Source organism: Oreochromis aureus, linkage group 20 (genome assembly GCF_013358895.1).
Source record: "Oreochromis aureus strain Israel breed Guangdong linkage group 20, ZZ_aureus, whole genome shotgun sequence".
Taxonomy (NCBI): Eukaryota; Metazoa; Chordata; class Actinopteri; order Cichliformes; family Cichlidae; genus Oreochromis; species Oreochromis aureus.
This window is the reverse complement of record NC_052961.1, coordinates 21566050-21583217: the sequence shown is the minus strand read 5'-3', so window position 1 is coordinate 21583217 and position 17168 is coordinate 21566050. Positions and strand designations below refer to the sequence as shown.

At 38.9% G+C, this 17168-nt stretch overlaps 2 protein-coding genes and 1 long non-coding RNA gene across 4 annotated transcripts; 1 reads left to right on the top strand and 2 right to left on the bottom strand.

The window, feature by feature from the left end:
- Positions 1 to 25: 25 nt before the first annotated feature.
- Positions 26 to 3462, bottom strand: LOC116309687 (glutathione S-transferase Mu 3-like). 2 transcript variants are annotated; one of them, XM_031726352.2, is made up of 8 exons: positions 3332 to 3462; positions 2263 to 2338; positions 2121 to 2185; positions 1942 to 2023; positions 1700 to 1797; positions 1515 to 1607; positions 583 to 693; positions 26 to 387 (listed from the first exon to the last, which is right to left on the bottom strand). In XM_031726352.2, exons 1-8 carry the CDS (start codon positions 3365 to 3367, stop codon positions 301 to 303), a joined length of 648 nt encoding a protein of 215 aa, XP_031582212.1. In that variant the 5' UTR covers positions 3368 to 3462; the 3' UTR covers positions 26 to 300. The 2 variants fall into 2 exon arrangements, with proteins under 2 accessions (XP_031582212.1, XP_039460143.1); XM_039604209.1 differs by lacking the exon at positions 3332 to 3462 and adding an exon at positions 2624 to 2688.
- LOC120435171 lies at positions 2258 to 9043 on the top strand. The gene is made up of 3 exons (XR_005609565.1): positions 2258 to 2359; positions 3392 to 3472; positions 6445 to 9043. It is a non-coding gene; the product is annotated as an uncharacterized LOC120435171 (long non-coding RNA).
- Positions 9044 to 9365: 322 nt separating this feature from the next.
- Positions 9366 to 13877, bottom strand: LOC116309721 (glutathione S-transferase Mu 3-like). Its single transcript, XM_031726406.2, has 8 exons — positions 13721 to 13877; positions 11193 to 11268; positions 11044 to 11108; positions 10875 to 10956; positions 10691 to 10788; positions 10503 to 10598; positions 9905 to 10015; positions 9366 to 9752 (listed from the first exon to the last, which is right to left on the bottom strand). The coding sequence occupies exons 1-8, from the start codon at positions 13760 to 13762 to the stop codon at positions 9663 to 9665; spliced, it is 660 nt and encodes a 219-aa protein (XP_031582266.1). The 5' UTR covers positions 13763 to 13877; the 3' UTR covers positions 9366 to 9662.
- Positions 13878 to 17168: the final 3291 nt, after the last annotated feature.

The window sequence follows — 17168 nt, the reverse complement described above, 5'->3', positions numbered from 1 at the left end:
AAACTGAATCGCCAACACAGAAAGAGTCGGAACAACAGTTTCTTTAATCTGTTTAAAAAAATGTGTTCAGTTTTAACAATCAGTGCTTTCACTGGAAAATCCTTTCACTTCAACTTCCTCATGATATCAGTGCAAATTATTATTTTTTCCTCACAAACCTAAAACCATTAATGAGTTTAGGAATGGCTTGAAAATATTTTTGGCAGTGTACTGTGATTAAAGCAGGGTACAAGCAAAGTTAACATTGATTGTATTTCAGCAGTTGCATTAATTAACATTTTTCTTTCTCGGCCACCCTTGTTACTTTCCCCACTGGGCCATCCTGTTGTTTATCGGACCCTTCATGAATTTTGGTGACTTCATGTAGGCAGCAATCCTCTCCAGAGCCTACAATGATATAGGAAGACATTTGGTTAAAAAACAAAGCAAAAAACTACCTAGCGGTGAGTTTCAGTGATATCATTGACACCGGGGGTCCGGGAAAGAAGCCAAAGTGACTGAATAACTTTGTAGTATATATTTGAGAAAATACAAAGTGTAAGTTGCACTGATGGTATCTGATGAACACTGAAGTCTTCTCACCTCAAAACGTTTCATTAGATCATTGAGGTTCTTGAAGTTCTCCAGGCATTTAGGCTCAAGGGCCCTGTGTTCATCCAACAGCTCGTACATAATGAAGTCCACAAAAGTGATCTGTTGAAGGCAGCAGAATTTATAGTATAATCAAACAATAATTCATGAGCAGCATTAAACTTAAAGAAAGCCAGTCCTCTCATCTCTGCGAAATCTTATAACCTATCAAAGTTCAACATTTTGTTTTCCATCCACAAACTTACTGTCTGGTTCACTTTCATCTCTCTTATCATCTCTAAACAGCCCAGGTGTTATCAAGAACCAGTATTTATGGAAGTTTGTTTCTACCACTTAAAAAAAAACATTTTTGCAATTTACAAATACAAACTTTTGGTTATTATCTCAAACTTTTGAATTTCGGGTTATCATCTAAAAATTTTAAGGTAGGTATCTCAATAAAAACAATGGCTGTTTGTCTCTCTGTATTAGTCCATCAGCCCCTCCAGCCCCACCATGACCCTGATTTGGATAAATCAGAAGACCGGATGGATGGTATCTCAAAACTTCAACTAACTCAAACTTTTGGACTATTGAAATAATAACCTGACTTTGATATACAGATGGCATTTTCCCCCAGTGGTTCCAAGCTTCCATAGTAGTCTTGGCTCAGGCAATAAAATGTGTTAACGGCTAATTGCAGAGTCAGCAGTTTGATTTTTGTAATGCAAACATCCCTCCTGACTCCTGACCCACAGAAACAGCTGACAGTTTAGACCTGCATCCACAATGATGAGCACTTCAGAGTGGAAAAAACAGCCTACACAGAAATTCCTTTTCTTTTCTTTTCAAATTCTGCCCCCTAGTGTGGGCACTGAATACAAAGCAAATACAAGCGCAGCTTCATAAGAAGACTCTCCTTTCTTGTTTATGGAGTAGCATACCTTGTCACCAACAAACCACTTTCTTCCTCCGAGGAAATCCGAGAACTGCTTCAGTGTACACTGCAGATTCTTCAGGTACTCTGGCTTCTGATCCTGATGTCAGAGAAATGAAATTGGCTTTAGTAGAAATTAGGAGTTATAAAAATTAATAAATTTTTCTTTGCTCTTTAAAATTTAACACGCACAATGTTCAAGTAGGTCAGCCTAATAAAGGCAAGCCTGAGGTCCATGGCCTGATTCTCCAGGACGTCCACTCGGATCTTTTCGTCCTCAGTCTCGCCACCTGTTATCAAACCACACCTTAGAGGTCCGAGTTACTTAAAAGCATTGGCAGTATTAGTTTGTCAATTAATATAATGTAAAAATCTACAAAGAAATCGCCTCTTTTGAACAAAGTATTAATTTGTTATGCATTTTTAAAACTTACACATGTTGTGCTTACGAGCAATGTATCTCATGATAGCATTGCTCTGCGGTATTTTCCTGTTTCCATCGACCAGGTAGGGTAGCTATGGTGAGATGTGAATTGCAGTATTAGTGTTAGCCGATGGTTTTAATGTGCAAACTTCCCAAATAAATTTTTATTCAGAGGTTAAACTCTCTTACGTTGGGAAAGTCTATTCCAAGTTTGAATTTAACGTCAGTCCATTGGCTCTTGTCGTAGTCGGGAGCTGCGTCAGAGCAACGTCACGTGAGTAAGGCGATATTCAACCCGAATTATGACAACTTAGTTAGAATGCTAAGTTACCTTCCCCACAGACGTATTGCTTTTCCTCATACTTGTCTCCGGTGTACTCCAGCAGGAGGCGGATGTGCTGGCCAAGCTGCAAATGTCCAATAATCAGGTAAGACACTGTGTTTTTTTTTAGGCTTGCGGCCGCTTCTGCTAGTATACTGCTAGAGTATTTGAAAGTGTGCAATTGGGTAGCAACTGGAATATTGCAGTACTGACTTAAATAATCGTAGTCTCACATGGAACGCAGGAAAAATATTATTTGCGCATTTACGCACGTGGCACAGTGGCAGTAACTTCAATAACTTACAGATTTGCGTTGTTCTGCACATCCATTTTTAGACAAATTTCTGATTTATAAGGTAGAATAAGGCACCTGAGCTGTATTGGTCCGGAGATCACACATACTGAACCACAGTCAACCTACTCTAGCTTCTAATGGAGGAGTTCGCGGTTTCATCAATTCTCCTTCAGACGTTTGCCATGCCAAACACGTGTGTAAGACCTACACTGTGTTATTTGCAGATACGTCATTGGTTCTCCTCGTTTTGGAGGACATAACTTGTGCTGCTCTTGGCAGAATGCAGTTTTCATTATTAAAAATGAACAGTGTGATGAGAAATTAGGAGGTTGGTCACCTGCAAAACTTGTAATCCAGATCAATGCATTTTTGCAAATTACATGTGACCGTTAAAGTGTTCATAGAATCAACTCTAGCATGAAATAACATGCAAGAAAACCGCCTTGCAACCATCTTAAAGGCCGTTGGTTACTTTAAAGTGTAAAAATAAAAGGCAACAAAATAACCTCTTTATATCTTTTGGACCTGTTAAAAAGGTCAAAATTAGGAACAGTTGCTTTATTGACAGTACCTTTATTGACCTCAGCTGCTGAAAATAATCTAGATGTTTTTATTAGCTCTGTTTGATATATTAACCAAACAGCAGTGCTACAACAATCAGTCAGCCTCCTTTGACCCTGCACGCTTTGGGTGACTTTATTGCACTGTTAATACAAACTCAACATTTCCTGGATTCGTTTCAAATTAGCAGGTCTTTAGTTCAACAATGAAAGTAGAACTTACCCCGCGAGTATCCCAGTAACCCAGTATCATTGTCATTTTGAATCACTTTTCCAAATGTAGCTGAAGGCGACCTGGGCAGCTGCGGTGGTGCAAAGTGTGGCTGGTGAGCTGGTGTCTGCAGCCTATAAAAGGGGACAACAGGTGGGCGTGGTGGGCCGTGCTTCTCTTATCTTTTGGTTCATGGATACAATAAATCTGCTGCATGATGCTGGACTGTGAAGACATTCATATGTGTGTGTGTGTGTGTGTGTGTGTTGCTCTCAATGTCTTCCTTTCATGTAAATGTGCCATCTACACATCTGCATGCTTTATGATAATGTAATATATGATAACGAATATCCCCCATTAAGAATCTGCCCTGCATGAGACTCGTCAATGATTGACACAGACTATGTATGAATCTGTCTTGGTTATCACAGAGATAGCTGAGTCACGGTGACTCTGCAAATTGGGATTCACAGACATCTAAAGAACAAGAGGAAGACAGATATGAAGTTCATTTTTGCCAAGTCACAGTCCAGTTACCAGATTTACACTACTGTCTTTATCAGACGACAGACTTTGCACAAGCTTGTCTACGCGCGGTCTTGATGTAATTTCTCGTGCCAAATAAAAGCTTTGATAAAACAAAGGGTCGTTTTGTTAAACGCAAAACGTAACTTAAATATAAATCCTGTCTTCACTGTGTGTCCAATACATGCTGACAGGTCAGGTCATCTTTTCTACTCATTCTTATTAACAATGAAAGTCAAACATAAGAAAAGGCACTTAGAAGTCCCAATAATATGTATTTTTTTACAGAAGCAAACCAGGATTACAGAACTTTTTACAAACAGCACGTACATGTCTCTGGGTGGACACACAATGCTTCGAACAATCAGTCATACTGATGACACCAGGACCCAAACTGAAAGGAGGAGTTTGTGGAGTTGGCTCATTTTCAGTTCCCTAAAAAACAACAAAAAAATATTTGTGGATTTGACGCTAGTTTAACTTGTGCAAGGACTGAACACGGAGGGAGTGGATCAGCATGCGTCACTGACTATACTATTTCTCAGAGATACATTACTCAAAATTTGATGCATTTCTTAGTTCTTTAATTTGGAAAAGATTGAGGTTTATAATTGGTTTGAACTTGCTGCTCAATGTGACCCACATCCGGGGTGGAGATGAGCTGGACATGAAAACAAAACAAAGCAGTCTTTGTTTCACATCTTTTTACTCGCTCTGTCATATTTCCACAGAGCTCCAATGATTATCAGCTACTAGCACGATAATGCGCTGTATGCTTGTTACTTTAGAAACCATTTCTAAATGCATTTGCTCTGAGAGTAAGAATACTTGAAGAATATTGAAGATGAAGAATTTTCGGGGCCTCCTCCAGGTCCCACAACTGTTCAACCATGATCTCCATTTTGACTATGGACATTATTAAAAGGCCATTATATCGCATGTTAAACCAGTTTGGCTGCTTTCCACCTCATCCATCTTTTTTGCAGCACCAAAAATATATTATGTTATGGTATGAAAACAAAAGTGTTAATGGCGGAGGTTAAACTTGCTTTATCAAAAACTTTTAACGAGCTCGATGAGACTCACTATAAACAGATAATATAACCAGAAAAGCCAGTAAAATAATATTTCAATATCTCATTTTCTAGTCTTAGATTTACTAAGTCAGGCTGTATCTGATTGTAATTTTAAAGTGTCTCAAACAATCAGTGGAGACTTTGTTAATGTTCATAATAAATAGTGAAAATCAGTCACCTCTGTATAAACAGGATGTTACTGCTGCATCCCAAACTGTTACACAAACTATCAAAAATGATTTTTGGGAGGCCTTACAATATATTTAAATAAACCACAGTTTTTAAACTATGCACTAAAGTACCAGGGCCTTCAAAATGAGTGGAAAATAACCAACGTTAAGCTTACATCACTTTGAGTCTGTCTTAGAACATTATCTCTTTCTTAGTGCTGAGATGTCCTTTTAAACAATAAAACATGCTGGTGTTTAATTAATGGTTTACACCTGACTGTAAATTGAGCTTCTTGTTTATCTTTAGAGATAGCTGAGTCATGGTGAAGATCCACATTTTGCTTAGTCATGTCCCAGTTACTAGACTCCAATTACTACACTTTTTTTAATATTGTTTTAATCTGACTTATAAAACCTGCAAGGAAATGATAAGCGAGTAACAGACATCAAAAATAAAATGTAAAATGCTAAAAGTAGTAAAAGAGTTAAGAGTAAAAAAATATGAAATATTAATGTCACATTTTCTAAGAATATGTAATATGACTTTTTATGGCCAGTTATTTGTTTTGTGCAGTCATGATGATTTCGATCTTTGACCGCTGCATGCTAATCAGTTTGTCCTTGAGTCCACGTTAGTGTTTGTGCCCAATCTGAACATATATTTTTTTAAGCATTTACTGAGATATTACTGCTATGCAGAGGCATAAGAGTGTATTTTGTTGATCTAAAAGTAATATGACCCTACTGGCTTCATGCTGTAGCTTGCTTTCCTTGTTTTTCTTTGCTTATTTTCAGATAGGTGGCTAAACCTGTCATGTTATTTCAAGTTATAAAAGCCAGCTATCTCAGTCTACTCTATCTCTCTGGCAGCCTTCCACTCGTATATGGTCTCTACAACCTTTATTTTCTTGGCACTTTTATGGAACGCTTTCATGTAACATCTCAGTCATCAGTATTTGCCCTGCACTTCTGGTGCCTTGAACCTCCCCACTCCATTATCCTTTACAAAACTATTAATCAATATTGCTAAAATTGCAAGAAACTGTCTCTTTGTACAGTTGATGCAGATGTCTTCCATCTTTGATCAGTCAGTGTTGGAGCCAGTGTACATGCAAACTTCATTATCTGTTAACATTATGAAAGCTTGTAAAGAAATATGACACAGTGTGGTTGCAAACTGTGAAAAAATATTTTCAGAATACAGAAAAACAGACAGTTCAATATTCTAATCACCCTCTTCTTCTTTTGGCTTCTTCTTCATCTGCCTCCATCTCACCCTATCCATGGTATCCTTTTGTGTCACACCAACCCTCTTCATGTCCTCCTTCACTGCAACCATGAATCTTCTCTGTAGTCTTCATCTTCTCCTCCTGCCTGGCTGCTCCATCTACAACATCCTTTGTTTAATATATCCACAATACCCTCTCTGCACATGTCCGAACCATCTCAGCCTTGCTTCTCTAACTGTTTCCAAACTGCTCAACCTGAGCTGTCCCTCTGACATACTTCTTTCAGATCCTGTTCCTCATTCACACTCATGCTTTGTCTGCTTTCATCCCTCTTGTCTACAGTGCATACCTCCACCTGTCTTTTCACCTGTTCCCTATTCTCACTACAGATCACCATCTGTGAACCTAACGGTCCACTGAGACTCCGGCCTGACATCATCTATCAGCCTTTCCATCACCACCGCAAACACGAAAGAACTTCTGAAGGATATCCTGAATCTCTAACTCATTGTGATGAATTAAAGAAAGAAGCAAGCACCTTGGGCACACTGACTGCATATTTTATCTCTAATATTTGCCCACTAGCAGCTCTAAATACATTCCCATAACGCAGCCTTCTCTTTTTACATGATGTGATATGTTTACATATATTTTTGTCATTTCCTGATGTAAAAACAGGGAACGTGGAACATTAGCTGTTATTTCCCCCTTTTTAGTGTTGGTTGGACCCAGCCAGTAACTCTTGACCTTCCTCTAAAAAATGTTTCAAACTGCTATTAGACTACCTGGAGAAGAAAAGCCTGAGGAAAGTGTCCTATAACTATAAAACCATAAATTGTTTAATCAATACACAGGACGAATAATCTTTCCAGTGTGTCTTTAATCAGTACACTGTTAATGGCACACGTATCACATGACCTCAGTTTCCAAACTCAAGCAGCAATGCTGTACTCTTCTATTAAGAGCCCCTAAACATAAAAAGCTAAAAAAAAGCACAAAGCAAAACATCAACATCCAGCCATCCATTTTCAGTTATTTATCTGTGCAGCGGTGTAAGCAAAAATGGCATTGATTTCCCCAGCCACCACCTCACAGCTCTTCATTATGGTGTTCCTAAGCCTTACAAGAGACATAATCTGCCTGCTGTGTCCTTGGTCTGCCCTGAGGTCTCAAACCACCTAATTACCTTAACGAGAAGGTGTCAGGTAACAACAAAACACCTTAATTGGCTCCTTTGAGATGAAATGCCTTTTACCATTACAAAATTGTACAGTATTCCATAATGAATGCATCCTGTTATTTCTAATGCTTGCATTCCTAAAGGAGCAAAACCAAATTTACATATTTTTCCTGTAGCCTACTTATCCAAAAAAGATATTTGTGTGAATTTCCCAGTTTTGGAGATATTTGCTGTAAAATGTTTGTCTTCTTTGATATACTGCATGTAAATAGGACATGCCCTGTTGTACTTAAATATGTATTTAAATAACTTAAATGAAGCACCAGAAATCATGACCCAGTTTTGCACAACTTCTTTTAAATCAGTTGCAAACAGTTACATTTATGGGACTATTTTATTTTTGCCGTCTACATCCACTGTTGACTCCAGGATCATGTAGTGAAGTAAAAAATAAAACAAGAATATTATCAACAAAGTAATAGTGAAAAATAAAGCCCATGATAAGCTTACTGATGAAGATATTATATACATTTGCAGCATTAAAACTGGATGCCTCTGGGTAATTATTAATAATTCAGACACAAGTAAACTTTTAGTATGAGGTAGTCACTGGAAGTGGAACATGCTAATCAGAATTCGGTAAGCACAAATCTTGAAGTTTGGTCCAAACTCCAGCTGCACTTAGACTGGGAGCTGAACTTTGAACTTCCGGCACTAACGGACAACAACAGAGCTTTGCATCCCTGCCATATCCCATCATTACTTTGCACTTTTGTCTTAAAATTTGTCTTCTTTATTTTTAGCTTTTAAGCTAGCACTCATAAAATGCAAACAGAATGGCTGGCGTGGCTGCTGAAATCACCATCTGATTTATCTGCTGTGCTACTTTATGTTTTGTAGAAGAAAATTGTTTTGTTTTCAAATGAAAACATTTAAACTTTGATTTTTGGCATTTCTTTGGGTTTCCGCAGCTGAACATAAACCCACAAGGCATGTTTCACACTCAGAAAAGATAAAAGATCTTGCAAGTTCACAGCTGAGGAGAACAATGTGAATTTTTCTCAGTGTTAATGAGAGCTGGGCAGAGATGTTAATGTTTAAATTTAAAAACAAAATCTCTATTAAACAATGTGACGACATTGTTAGAGAAAGAAAAAAAAAAGTTAGTAAACAAATTTGTAGCCACTAAGATAAATATGTAGGATTTACTATGCAAAATGTAGAGAATGAAACATTCAACATTTGTCACACGACATACTAAAGAAATGTCAGAATTATAATTATTTTGATACAAAGATAAAACATGTTGAAAGATCAAATTCTTAGAAATATTTTAGAGCTTTTTTGTAATTTTGCTTGTCTTCAGGAACAGTTCTCCAGGCTTCTTAAAGGACATTCAGAGCACTTATTTCAGTATTGGCTGCCTTTTGTTCTCTTCTCTATTGAGACATTTGTTTTTAAGGCTATCAATTTTGACAAGATCTCCAACACCACTGGCTGAGATGCAGCCCCAAACCATGACAGAACTTCCACTGTGTTTTACAGATGGGCACTCATTGTTATACCTCTCCTAACTGCCTCCATACATTTTTTTTTCTAAATGCCTTTTCTCCCAGTTTCCCCTTCCTTAAAAAAAAAAAAAAAAAAAAAAAAAAAAAAAAAAAAAAGGGCTTCCTGACAGCCACCATTCCACAGAAACCATTTCTGAAGAGGCTTCAGTGGACAGTGGATGGCTCAAATCAAGAACTGGATGCATTTTCTGCTCTTGTGCTGCATTAAACTACATCAGATACATTTTGATGCGACTTGCTGTGCAGGACATTACGCTAAGATTGAAACACCAACAAAGAGTGAGAACAAAATTCATTTTAATGTGTCAAAAAAAAAAAAAAAAAAAAAAAAGGTTATAAATTGTAACAATAAGTGCTTTCATTAGAAATGTTTCAGTACAAATTAGTTCCAATTGCCCCAAATCTGAAATCATTAATGGTTTTACAAATGGCATTACAAATGGCATACTACGTAATTAAACACCATCAAATCTACCAGTCGGAGAACAAAGTTATTTTTTTTTTCCCAGTCATGACTCTGATGTTAATTTGGCAGCTGCATTAATTAACATTTTTCATGATTTTTCCAAGGCATAAAAGGCACTGTTATTAACTATTTGTTTCCAAATTTGGCCATCTTGTTGTTTATCGGAGCCTTCATGAATCTTGGTGACTTCATGTATGCAGCAATCTTCTCCAGAGCCTGCAATGACATAATGACCGTTGATTAAAATAAAACACTGGAGTTTAAGAAATATCGTCAACGAGATCAACTCCAGAGACAACACCACACAAAGAAAGGTATAAATAAAGGTTTAACTACATCATTAATGCAAAGCCTTTGACTGCTCTCACCTCAAAACGGTTTAAAAAGTCTGTGAGGTTCTTGAAGTCATCCAGGCATTTGGAATCAAAGAGCCTGTGTTGATCCAACAGCTCGTACATAACGAAGTCCACAAAAGTTATCTGTTGTGAAGAAAAGTTGCATAAGCGTGTCAGAAGTAACAGAATCTGTAGTACAAATCAAACAATAAGCCACCAGCAAGGTTAAACCTGCAGAGAATCAGACACTTCTGCAGCCTGCTCAGCTTTATGAAGCTCTAGAACACTTAAGTTCACCACTTTGGTTTTCTATCGACAAGCTTACTGTCAGGTTCACTTTCACCTCCAATTATTTAAAAATCGGTTTAAGAACCAGTATTAAATTTAGAGTGCATCCTACCTAATGCTGATAAGCTAGCACAGCATAAAAAGCACAAGTTGTTCTCCACACAACTAACAAAAGAATTTATGTTCACATCTACAACAATGCACAATTTAGAGTGAGAAAAAGGCCTCAAATTGTCAAATTCTGCCCCCAGTTTGTCCATTAAATTTAAACCTGTACGCACAGCTTTAAAAATAAATAGATAAATAAATAAAGGACTCCTCTCATATTTATGAACAGGTATACCTTGTCACCGGCAAACCACTTCCGATCTCCGAGGAAATCTGAGAACTGCTTTAGTGTATTTGGAAGCGTCTTTAGGTAATCAGGCTTCATCTCATCCTGAAGAAACCAGAGAGATGACACTACCATTAGTGGAGTTTTAGGGAATTCAAAGAATACTTATGGATTTATTTTTTGAATTAAACACTCACAAAATTGGTGTAGCACAGCCTCACGAACCCATTTCTAAAGTCCATGGACTGGTTCTCGATGATGTCCACTCGAACCTTTTCATCCTCAGTCTCTCCACCTGTTGTCAGAGTTTACAAGATTGAGATCAATAATAAAGAAACTGTAACAGTAATATTAGTTTAACATGCACGGTACTGTACTTACACATGTTGTGCTTACGAGCAATGTATCTCATGATAGCATTGCTCTGTGTTATCTTCCTGTCTCCATCCAGCAAGTAGGGTAGCTATAGTGAGATGTAAATTCCAATAATGTTAGCTGATTTTTGCATTCTTCACAATTGAATTTATATTCGCACTTTAAAAACTCTTACATTGGGAAAGTCCAGTCCAAGTTTGTTTTTTACATCAATCCAGCAGGTCTTGTCATAGTTTGGAGCTGTGAGACATTAATCAATTAATTAATGAGAGAGTTAGAGTTCTTTTTTTCTCTTTAAATTAGTAGGCTGAAATGATAAGCTACCTTCCCCACAGACATAGTATTTGTCCTCGTACTCTTCCCCAGTGTACTCCAGCAGGAGACGGATGGGCTGGGCAAGCTGCAAAAGCCAAAAATCAGAGGTGAGAGATTTTTAAAAAAAAAAAAAAAAAAAAATGTATATTAGCACCTCTAAACTGTAAGAGGCATTGGAATTCACTTACGTAATTTACAGATTTACTGTGGTACATACAAAATGGGCCAGTGTACACGTTTCATAAATCTGATGCCAATTTTACAGACATTTTGTTTTTTGTACAGGGCAAGAACGTTTCCATGCGCGTTTTAGTAAATGAAGGACATCATTTCAGAAGCCTTGTGGTTTGTTTAGCTATAACTTGGAAGCTTTAAGCCATGCTGTCATGTTACTTTTAGAGAGAAAAGGCTTTCTCCTGTCAGCCCTTCCAAACAAGCCACATTTGTTCAGTCTTTTCCCATTTATACTCTTATGAACTTTAATATTCAACATGTTCACTGAGGCCTGCAGAATCTCTGAGATGTAGCTTTTAGGTCTTTTGCAGTTTCTCTGAGGGTTGCAAGGTCTGACCTTGGAGTGAATGTACTGGGACATTCACCCTTGGGAAGTTTAGTTTTTACAGGACTGCACCTGGCGCTGTGAAAACTCTTCACATGCTTGTACATGCCCAGGAGACTATAGTTTTGGGTTTACGCCAGCTTCAAAATGTCACTCGGGTTCAAAGCTGCAATTGGATCCCTAATCCACTGAATTCTTTGCCACATTAAAGAAAAGAAATAAAATAAAAATATGAAATTAGAGATCATTATGGCTCAACACTTATTTATGATCACACTAGTAGCCATCAGTTAATTCCATCTAGAGTTGCTCACAGAAAAGACAAAAGATTTAATGCACAGTTTAGGCTATTAGAAAAAAAACATGTTCAGATGGATATTTTCTGGGGCAATTTTGGGATTTTGTTTGTATCATTTCTGTTATGTTATTTTGTCTGCCTCCTTAACAGCTTAACTTTGTAAATAATTAACTTTCAAGTCAATTGCAATTGCTTCCAACTGCTTCTTGTGGCGCTGAACTAGAAGTGAACATTGTACACAGACAGAGCCCTCTTAAGTTTGACTAGTGAACGCAGTGAACCTGATATAATAAGGATTGTAGAGCAAAGCACAAGTGTTGAAGTTCTGTCCATCTTAAACCAAAATAAAATTTAACTTTTTTGTGCGATGTACACACAGTTTTACACATATACATAGGTAATGTATGGCTGTTTAACTAATGCTTGCTAGTTGAAAAGCTGAACATACTGCACGACCCTGTCCTGAGGTAACTTTTAATGGAGCATACAGACTTGGATGGATCCAAGATTGAGATGATTATAGCTAATTGTAGCACAGGTAAAAAGACTTCTTGAACTCCACATATGTGGCGCAAGAAAGACTCCTGCAAATATAAACCATGATACATGAAAATGATTCCAATAATCAAAACCTGAAGTAAAATATTTGAAGTAAATCTTCAAATATAGCTATATAGCTAAGCCGTCAGCCATACTGACTTTTACTCTACTCTTTAAAAGTACAGCATTATAGCTGCAAGTTTGTCTAACAAACAACAGATCCCTGGTTCGACCCGAGGAGGAGACACAAATCCCTTTTGGGGTTGTGCCAAGGAGTGCCCCAGGTGTAAAAACTGCAGAATAAAACGTGCTGAGCTACCTGCTCAAACAACCCCCCTGTGAATAAAGAAGCTCTATAGCTGTGTCATCAGCTTTAGCTCTAGATATATTACGAAAAATATGTAAAGCGGCCACAAAGAGAGAGTTTGCAGAGCCTTCTGAAATGCAAACTGCAAAAAATTTCCATGCCCTATGAAAACAGTGAACATAACTATTTTTTTTTAAAGAGAGGCTGTAAGATTAAGATCTGGTGGCTCGTGCAGATGAGTTCATATGACAGTTAGTCCGGATTAATGGGAGGAGCAGAAACTCATGAGATCTTGCACACGGCTGAAACCATTTAGAGACTTGAACTCACACGAGCAGCACTGGCACTGTGTGCACACGTCCCTGTGCTTTGACAATCTAAGAGGTTTAAAAATGAATATGTCCCACATAACTAACCCTACACTAGTTTTGCATAAAGTCTGACTCGTTGAATAATGTAACCTCAAATGTTACTAGCATCTCGGCCCCAAAGAGCGTAACACGCCAGCTATCAGGCTACTAACGGCACTGACAAAGACATCAGTTTGTGTAAAGGCACGCCGAGCCGGCCTGGCTGTTTTGCAGTTACACAACTTAGCGAGCTTCAAACACTTCTTCTACACACTTACACATCTTATAAATTAAACACACTAACGCTATCCGCTAAAGGTTAGACGCCACCGAGGTTTAAAACAGAATGTTGGCCCAGATAAGACGGGAAATCGGTATTTTTGTAGCTTCGACCTTAGATAGAGGTGCAGCCGCTGCGAACAGCCTCTGGCTGCACACACAGACACAGAGGGAGCTTTTCAGCTCCCTGTTAGCTCCACTTACCCCACGAATATCCCAGTAAGCCAGTGTCATTGGCATTGGCATTTTGAACTACTTTCTGAGAGCTAATGGAGCCGAAAGACGAGGTTGCTTCTGCAACGGAGCGGAGGTCTGCACGAAGGCGGGAGATAAGCCGGTGTCTCCTATAAAAGGGGGACAGGCGGAGCAGTTGGGCGGGGCGAACCGGGCGGTTACATGCTGCTCTGATCCGGTTCTTCGGTTTATGCACAAACAACTACTGCACGCTATGTGACTGTGAATCTCGGGCTAATCTCGGGCTAATCTCGGGCTTCTTTGTTGTCATTAACAGGTCCTTCCTCTTTTACAAATATAACATCTGCTCTTCTGCACAGTGCAGGGCCGTGCAGAGACGTTTGAAGGGGTAGGAGCTCAATGTTAAAAAGGGGCACATAGAACCAGGCTGAATACCAACAACCCACATTCATCAAGAATCTAATAATGAATCGCATCATGCTATATCACTGTCATCAGGTGGGGAGACAATGCAAAGCAAATGTAGCCTATGTTTTACTGATAGGGTACAATGTTGGTGTTGAGGGGTTGATGCTGCGCCTGCTGCTGATAGTGCTGGAGGGCAGGGCTGTGTTGATCTGAGACTGTAGACATTAAAAAGTCAATAGGAGACTGTATAGGATACTGTATATACTATGGCCACAAGATTGCATCATGGTGCTGATCCCTTATTATTTATTCCTAGTGCTATAATAATGAAGTAATAGGAACAACAAGAACAACAAAAAAATAAAGTAATTTATATAAAATAATGTATTTATGATGATTCAATTTGTTTGACCATCCACTCTGTGCAAGGCAGAAAGCTTAAGTGTTTAAATCACAGAAATACAATAATGTTGCTGCTGTAAAATTGGCATTTTATCTCTTTTGAAATATGAATATAATATAATCTGTTTCTTAATGTATTTTCTTTAAAATACAGTGTGTGTGTGTGTGTGTGTTTTAATATCGTAATTAGAATAATTCATGATTATTATAATTCCATGAACCATCGAGCAAGGCATATAACTTGATAGATTGCTTCCAAAAGGCATCAACAGCACAGATACAGTGGATATTATTCACAGAACAAAGTTTTTAACCAGGCTGTAAACATATTTATTTCTGCTGTTAAGTTATTGTAATTTGAACATTTTAAATACTCTTTAAATGAGACAAAATTAAATTTTAACACTTCAGATGTTTTGGTAATGCAATTTTTCATTTGATTGGTCCATGGTAATTTTTTTTATGGGTAAGATGTTATAATACCCTGATTCAAGTGAATAGTCTGAGCAGCCAGTTGCGCTTCTTTTTCTTTTTGGGCTGTTCTTCTGACATGTTTTCATCTCGGCCCTCTGAATTTTCTTCTTTGGTAACGCTGGCCTCCTCTTTTTCTTGCTGATTCCCCTGGAGTGTCTCGTTTTGAGCTGGAGAATGATCTGGTTTGTCAACACTGGCCTCTTTTTCTGAACTTGACTGCTGTACTGTCTGGTTTCGGGCTTGAGAATTGTCTTGTTTGGCAATGTTGGACTTATTTTCTTGTGTCTTGCAGAGCCTGCAAAGACTCCTGAAGTAAGATCTTTTCTTCTTCTCTTTTCTGGAGTTGGTTTTTGATGGTTGTGTTCTCCTTGTCACGGTTCGGCATGGCAGACCGTGGGGGGTGCAGGGAATGAGGACCCAGGCGCGGTGCTCTGTGTGCGAACAGTGCGTTTATTTACAGTGTATGGTGCAAAACAACAGTAAATCCCCGTGTTTCCCAAGACTCCCGTGTCGTGTCCTCCTTGTGCTCTCTGCTCCCGTGTCTGCACTCCCGGTGCTCGCTGCTCTTCAGGCCTCCCACGCTCCTCCTGCGGGAAACAATAGCGGCAGCTGTCAGGACACTAAACAATAGCAGGCATGCACTAAACAACTGGACCTAAACTGGGTGACTAACGTGGAGTCTCACGCAATGATCCCGCGTCGGTGGGAGCTCCAAGACTCTCTTAAGTAGCTCCCCCGACGAGGCCTCATCAGCAGCAGGTGCGTGGCTTCGGGTGTGACCAGTCCCCTAGCAGGGCCACACCCACCAGGCCTGAAAGCACCTATAGACGGGTGCTCATACACAAACATACACATACAAGCAGGGAGAACCAGGGACAGCCATACAAAATATATATAATGATATTAGTCCATAACTGCTCAGGGATCCTGGGTCGCTCAGACCCAGGACCCTGACACTCCTGGTTTTGCTTCACTACAATTTCCAGGTAGGAAGCTTTGGTTTTTTTCCAACTCATGTTTTAAGTTTTGGACCTTCAAATCATTTTTCCGAGAAAGAGCCTCACTAGTGCAGTTTTGCTTTGAGCTCAACAAACTCACAGTGGGCTCTTTGTTCTTTTTTTGTGTTTTGCAACTTCCTCTTCTAGATTTGTTTGAGGAGCTGCTCATGGAGTTGTTCGATCTCCTCCTGCTGTTTTTTACATTGGACCTCCAACTCAGCATCTCTAGTGGTTTTCAAGTCTGAAGAGTCTGTGTGTGGAGCCTCTGCACACACACAAAACCTCCACACTAAACTCTGCAGCTGTGACAGCTGTGTTGCTGTCTTCAACAGTAGCGTGACTCACCTCAGGGGTGAAGTTCTCCTCTGTGTTGCAAAGTTCGGTGACAGCACTCGGAACCATAAGAGGAAAGGGACAGGTGCTCAAGCCCCCCCCTCTCTGCACATGCCTGGCACAGTCCATCCAAATTATGATTAAATTATGGCTAAATTATGATTTATAAATCCACTCCATGTAAGCTGACTTGGAATCTTGTATGTGAGACTTTTGTTTTATTCAGTCACAGCTGAGTCATGGTGAGTTGACATATTTGGACTCATGACACAGAGCAGAGCCAGTCCAAGGTTTTATGGTTTTACAGCCTTAAGCAGAATTTGAATTAGCACCCCGGAACTCAGCTAAAGCCATCTGCCATCAGTATTGACTGTATATTGTCCATGATTGTTTATTTCTGTATTATAAATCTAGCACAGGGATGTCAAACCCCCTTTTTGTTTCATATTGTGGGCCACACAACAGCCCACTTTGACCTTGAGTGGGCTGGACCAGTGAAACTGCCCTTTCTATGAGTGTAAACTTTAATTCCTGAGATATTTTAATACAGGCTTAGTCTGTAGTCTGCTTAGTCTGCTTATGCCTCTTGCCGGCTCTGATACAGAGAAATCTAAAGATCAGGAAGCTAATTCATGCAGAATTTACCGTGGACATAAATCAACAATGATGTTCTGCTTTTAGAAAAGTTCTGTGTAAATTTATGATACAACTTGAAAAAGAAGGATATGGTGGTGTCCAACTCGTCACACTGGAGACTCTTTCTTGGATGTCTTTGTTCACTTTGTCATCATGGGGTGTTGTGTCCAGAATTGTAAAGTGAAAAATAAAATTTAATCCATTTT